Below are 6,544 nucleotides of genomic sequence, written 5' to 3'. Positions count from 1 at the left end.
TTACCAAGATTTAATGTACATTTATTCTTAACACGTGGAACATATAGTATAAAGATTTCATACTGAATAAATGATATTCATTAAGCCAAAAAAGGAAAAAAGGGAGGAATTTACATCAAGTTTTTAGCTACATCGTCTGAAATACAAATATGCAGAATTCATCACTGAAAAATCTCAATTGTGTTTCTTCATCAGGAACTTCAACTGAACCTAGAACTTTTTCACACCTCGATTAGAAAGAAAACAAAAACAGGAAAAAAATAAACTATAAGTTGATTGGCTGCTGAGACAGCAATGACTTTATACACAGAGACCTGTACAGCATCCTCCAGGGAGGGATGTCTGGCAAGAGATTAAATAATTGTGTCTCGCTTTTGCAGGTCATCAACTCGTTAACTCGTCATACTATAAAGGGGTGGGAGGGGACAAAACTGCAGGAGTCTCAGGGTATGTGCAATGTACAACGTCATATATATATACACACGTGGCAGCGCTGGGCTGCAGCTAAAGGTTAAAACCAGTTCTAAGAGGTGATCTCAGGGTTATTCATACAATCAAGGAGGAAGAGAGAAAGAGGTCAGGGTGTTGTAGGTTCACACATTATACTTTGGGGGAAAAGCCTTTTTTTCTCCTCAACATTAACTAAAAACATTTTTAAAAACTACAGCTTGCTGCTGATCCAGCGTTTTTTTCTTTTTTTTTTTATCCATGTGAGACATTATTACAGTATGTTTACAGTTTAAGGTGTACAGTACATGGAGTTCTACACGCTACTGCACAGGCCTCCCTTGGACAAGGTCTGTTCACAACTGGTAACTTCTTGGTTCCTGCAAGATTGTGAATGTACAACGATAAACCACACAGAATTCAGCAGTCACTTTTTGTCCTTCAGAGTTTACCATTAAAAACAGTTATGAAATTGGTGCCTGTCAATGGGATAACACGGCAAGTCGTCTTTCCCCAAACTCACTGTAAACGACAGTAACTTTGGTTAAAATAAAAAAAGTCTTCTATGTAGACAGAACTTTGTCTCCTTTAATAAGGGATTCGGGACAAATCTGAGGGGCAGGGAAGGGGGAGAGGGGCCGGGGAGATCTGTCCCCGGGGGAGAAGCAGGACAGCGCAGGGCAGACAGTGGATTCTGAGGTGGTTTTGCATAAATAAAGGGCAACAGTCAGTTTCTAAGTTCTCCACTCACGCACACGCACACGGGGGCTCGGATCCCACAGCTGTCATGACTGGCCAATTAAAAACAGTACATCACAAATAACTTGTGAAACCAAAGAGTTCATCAAAGGCGACACGGAGATGTCCAAGAGCCGCGACTCGTACAAGGTGAACTCCGAGTGGTTCTCGTCCACCTTGGCCAGGGCCAGCAGCGCGCGGGCGGCGCGGCGCATCATGTCCACGCTGGTGGCCTCGAAGGGCGGGCTCTGCATGTGCATCAGCCCCGCCTGGCTCTGCTGGAACTGCGTGGCGGCCAGGCTGTCCTCCAGGAAGCCCAGCAGGTTGCCAATGCTGCCCTTCTGCACAGCGATGGCTCTGGCGGCCAGGCTGTCCCCCTGGGCCAGGTTGGCCAGCAGCACCACGGCCATCTCCCGGCACACCGGGTTCTTTCTGTCACTGAGGAACCGCACCATGGTGCTGTACAGCTTCTCCAAGCGGCTGAACGGCGGCGTGGCGAGGATCAAATCCACGTTGTTGTCCTGGATGCTGAGTTTGCTGAGTGTTTCCAAAACCAGTCTCTGAGGGGAGAGGACAGCGCTGGGTCCCAGTGTCGGAAAGGGATCCTGGGCCTCTGCTGAGGGACACACTGCCCAGTGGAGGAGTCCATCCAGGATAGGCAAACAGATGCTTTCCGGGTAAGGGGAGAGGTCCAGCTGCCCAGAAATGTTGGCCAACGTGACCAGTGTGTTTTCACGCAGCATCTCCAAACAGTCCCACCACCACTCCACCTTGTTGCAGCTCACCCCTTGGTCCTGCTCCTCCTCTTTCTCATAGGTCAGGGGGGCCTGTTTGCGTTCTGGATGCTTGTGGTGTAGGAGGATCAGTTTCCCTAGAATCAGCAGCAGCCCAGGGTGTTTGGACATTTCAAAGTCATTGCCTGGCACAAACGATAAACTCCTGATGATGTTGGAGACGCAGATGCAGCGCTTGGCCAGAGAGTCCTGCCAGTCCAGGAGGGTGCAGAGCGGCGTCTCGTCCTTACTGTGGGGTTCATCCTCCAGGATTTTTATATTTCTGTGGCTCTGAGCTGGACTGATGACAAAGGGAAACTTGCTGCTCTCCTTCGCCGTTTCCGAAGCTTTGACCTCTTCCTCCTCCCCCGGCAGGGAGCCCGGGCGTGCTGAGAGCATGTCGTCCATGGTGGCAGTTATCCTCTTCTCCGAGGAGCCGTCGGGCGCAGGAGCCTCCCCTTCCCTGGGGCTCGGGTTGCTCTCGGCTGCTGAACGTTTCCTCAAGGCAGAGGAGCAGGAAGCTCGTTTGTGAAGCAAGGGCAGCTCGGTCTTGCTCTCGAAGTGTGTCTGGATGTGCTCGGTGGTGTCCCCGCCGCCGATGCGCCAGTGCAGGAGCCCGCTGTCGAACTCCTGCACCCGGCCCAGCTTGTCCGAGTAATCCACCACGAAGGGGTCGTTCTTCTGCACCACCTTCACTGGAAGCTTGTCAAATTTACTCACTAGCTTCTCCTCGCTGCTCTCTAGAGGTACTTTGTCCTTGCTCGAAAATGCAGCCTCCTCCTCTTCCTCATCCTCCTCTTCCTCCTCACAGTTCAGGCTCCGTGGCTCATCGTCCTCCTCCCCTTCTTCAGGGGAGGAGGCTGAAGATTTGCAGAACCTTTCAGGATCTAATAGTGTTCTTTGCCCTGGGTCTCCTACCTCGTACTCCTTCAGGATTCCAAAGATCTCAATCAGGCAGCGCCGGAAATATTCCACCAAGAGTTCCAGCAAGCCTGGCAGCTACAAGGGGGAGAAAAAGGAGGGGAGGAAGGAACAGCAATCAGAAAACAGCTCAGGACAGAGAGTTTAAGCAGTGCTAGCAATTAATGGTGCTCCTCATTCTGGCAATAAATGGTGCAGAAGAGAGGTTTTGTCCTCTGAGAAAAGGGACAAAAGCAGGCACTGGCTGTCAGTATCCAAACTGCCCCCTGCACGCCCCCTGTACTCTTGGTTGTACCTCCCCCTGGTTAACTCCCAGGGATGGCCTGTGCACACCCACGGGTCACTCAGGCCAGGGAGTGACCACTCACAGCTGCCCACACCCCACGCTCAGGTACAGAGGCTGCAGGAGCTGCTCTTTGCCACCTGGCTGACAGAAACCCCTCCAGCATCAGCACTTCAAAGACCTGTCCCAGAGAGCATCTGCACCCACCTGGCTGAGGTTGAAGGTCATTATGCTGTTGTCATCATAGAGCAGGATGTTTATGGTATCTAAGGCCCACGTACTTTCAGCCAGCAGCCCCGACTTCAGAGACATCATCACTCTCCAAGCTTCAGGAGTTCCTGTAACATAAACACATGATACTTCCAGCTCCTGGAGTTCCAAAACAAAAAGGAGACACTTGATACTGATTTGGACCTGTGAAGAGCAGAGCCTGGTGAAGATGATGTACAGGTTGTGTCTACCACCAGCTTGCCCACAGGCAATGCCAGAATAAGGGCTGAGAACACAGTTAACCTGCCACGATGCCTTTTTTCTTCAAACCCAGCAGAGCCCCTGTGCCTGGCAGGACCCTACTGCAAGGCCAGGGCAGCACGGATCCCTCAGAAGGCTCCGGCAGCGAGGCAGGAGTTTCCTCTTACCGATATCTTTTGCCGTCAGCCGCCTCCTCTGCTTCAGCACAGGTTGCGTGGCCTCCACGGAGCCTGGCGGGAAGGTGATGTCCCGTCGGATCATGGGGGGCTGGACAGCTGCTGGTGTGATGTGTGAGGCAGGCACGGGCGGCCCTGCCTTCTGCATCTTCATCCCCGAGTGCAGGAACGGGGATTTACTGGGAGAAGTGCGGTTCTCCAGAGGTCTGGGCAGAGGTGCTGGGCTGGATACCTGAGGAATGTGATTCTGCATGCTGGGGGGGGTCTGGTAGTTGGACTGGGGGGGCCTGGTCATGGGGGGCACGGGAGCGGAGGGGCCGTAGGGAGGTTGCCGGTTCCCGTGGGAAGGCCATGGTCCCTCGTGGTTGACCCTCTGGTCTGAATGCAGGATTTCATCTGTTCGAGTGACCCCGTGGTAGGCGGGGCCCTGGGGCGCCGCGCCCGAGCTCTGCCGGTTGGGGTAGCTGCCGTAGCCCAGCTCGTTCCTGCCCTGCCACAGGGCCCCTTGCTGGGGACCCTCGGGGGCCGGCTGGATGGGGCCCCCCATCATCTGCGGGGGGATGTTCTGCTGGGCGCCGGAGCCGGGGGCGGCCGAGACCCTGTCCCTGCCGAACTGGAAGGGGAACTGGCTCTGGCCGGCGCGGCGCTCGGCCGGGTAGGTGCTGCCGTACTGGTTGTACAGGTCCTGCTGCGGCGAGGGCTGCGCCGGCGGCTGCTGGCTGGGCTGCTGCGGCTGCGCCGGGGGCAGCTGCTGCTGGGGCTGGCCCTGCCCCGAGCTGTAGGGAACGTTGTAGAGCTCGCCCTCGTGCCGCTTGGCGGGGAGGCCGTAGCTGCCGTCCATCGGCCGCTTGTAGTTCTGCGGGAGAGAAAGGCATGGACAAGGCCGGGTGAGTGGGAACTGGGGATTGTTTCTCTGGAAGGGTTTTAAGCATTGGAAGGGGCTGTGCAGGGAGGTGGTGGAATCACCATCCCTAGAGTTCTCCAAGAAACGCCTGAACGTGGCTCTCAGTGCTTTGCCACGGGTGACGAGGTGGTGATCGGTCACACAGGTGGTGATCGGTCACACGATGGACTCATTGATCCCAGAGGTCTTTTCCAACCTCACTGGCTCCATGAAACAAAAAGCCAAACCTCTGGGCAGAGTCCCCAGAGCCAGAGGATCTGCCCCACAGCATGGCCTGGGAGAGGCTCTGTCTCCTTGCTGGCCGTACCCAATGTGAAAGTTGGATGAGTTGTTCCATTTCACAAGCCTCAGCCAATTCCTTGTGGCTGCCTGGGGAGGTTCCCTGTGGATTCCACAAGGATGCCTTGGGGGCAGGAGTCTGCCCACAGAAAGGACTTTTCCTGCAGAAAAGGCTCAGCTCTACTCTGCATTCACCACAAACCAGACCAGACACTGGCACTTGCTTCCTTCCACATCCAGGAATTTTATCAGACCCTACTTCTCTCATTTCCCAGGTTTCTGCTCAAATATCAGACAAAATGCATTAAAAACTGTTGTACTTCCTGCTTCTTCTATTCCTGTGGATTTCAAAACTGAGAGGAGCAAGAAGGCTTCTCACCTCTAATTCTTTTAAGTGCAAAGGGAGAAAACAGCCAACTGCTGCCCAAATTAAAATCCAGGATCTCTCTAGCCTCCAAGGTCTGAGCTGTAGCTGCTGTGGAGGCTATTCAGACACTCCACAGTCATAGCTGGCTTCAGATGGAGCTCTAGGGCTTCAAAGATGACAAGTTCCAGAGTAACTCGAACTCTTGGCTCCGAGCCCCGTGGCTCTGGTTGCAGAGCCAAACTGCAGAGCAGTTGGAATTATTCTTAGCACAGCTCAGTGTGTGCCCTCTCTAAACTCTCCTAAACCATAGGACTTAAAATTATCAGGAAAACATTACGGGTCCTGGCATGGATACAAAGGGCAAGTTGCATGTGAGGATTATGGAAAGGGATACATGTTCATTCAAAGTGTCCTGAAACAAACCTAATGGGTTTGGGAACAGCAAGGAGAGGAGGCAGTAGGGCCATGGAGTCTGAAGCCTCTGGCTGCAGGATGGGAAAGACCAAAAAAAACCCCTGGTTTGTGCAGAACAATCCACCTGAAACAGCTCTCCTGAATGATCCAGAACTTACTCCAAAGAAAGTCATCACTTGGACCAAAAGTGTTACAGCAACAGGATGGGATTCACAAAGTTCCAAAGGGAGAGAAGACCAATAAAGCTCCCTGATCTTCTGCTACCTGACCAGAGCATGCAGAGCACACAACCTCCATTCTAGAACACCATTTCGTTAACACAGCACTGGGAACGTCTATTGAAACTTTTTAGAATTGTTTTCAAATGAGAAAAAAGTCTCCTGTATAGAATCAGGTTGGACAGGGCTTGGAGCACCCTGGGAAGTTGTGGGGGTGGCACTGGATGAGCTTTAAGGTCCCTTCACCCAAGTCACTGTGTGATTCTGTGATGAGGTACTTAATCCTTCACATTCATAAAGCAAATGCACAGCCCAGAGTGTTTCCATCTTCCCCTCTTGACCAAGAGCAGAGGTAAAACCCTCAGTGGGGCCGGCCGGGATCTCTGGGATCACCCACCTGCTGCTGCTGCTGATACATGGTGGTTTGCTGGCTGGGGAAGGGGCTGCCCGAGGATGTGCCTTGAGTGGAGAATTGATTGCCATAGGAATCATGTCTGGGGAAGAGAGAGACACGCGTCAGCGTCACTGGGGCCAGCACGGCGGCACGGCTGGG

The 6,544-nt window shown here is 53.2% G+C and overlaps 1 protein-coding gene across 2 annotated transcripts in view; it reads right to left on the bottom strand.

The window, feature by feature from the left end:
- Window positions 1-6,544, bottom strand: part of ARID1A (AT-rich interaction domain 1A) — a 55,183-nt gene continuing 48,639 nt past the window's right edge. For both annotated transcript variants that reach the window (XM_030290583.4, XM_030290582.4), the window contains exons 17-20: window positions 6,389-6,485; window positions 3,801-4,665; window positions 3,370-3,500; window positions 1-2,957 (exon numbers count right to left, since the gene is read on the bottom strand). In XM_030290583.4, coding sequence (XP_030146443.4) covers window positions 1,233-2,957; window positions 3,370-3,500; window positions 3,801-4,665; window positions 6,389-6,485 — 2,818 coding nt within the window. In that variant the 3' untranslated portion in view covers window positions 1-1,232. The remainder of the gene's footprint in view (window positions 2,958-3,369; window positions 3,501-3,800; window positions 4,666-6,388; window positions 6,486-6,544) is intronic.

The sequence above is a fragment of the Taeniopygia guttata genome, chromosome 23 (genome assembly GCF_048771995.1).
Source record: "Taeniopygia guttata chromosome 23, bTaeGut7.mat, whole genome shotgun sequence".
Classification (NCBI taxonomy): Eukaryota; Metazoa; Chordata; class Aves; order Passeriformes; family Estrildidae; genus Taeniopygia; species Taeniopygia guttata.
This window is presented reverse-complemented; position numbering and strand designations above follow the sequence as displayed.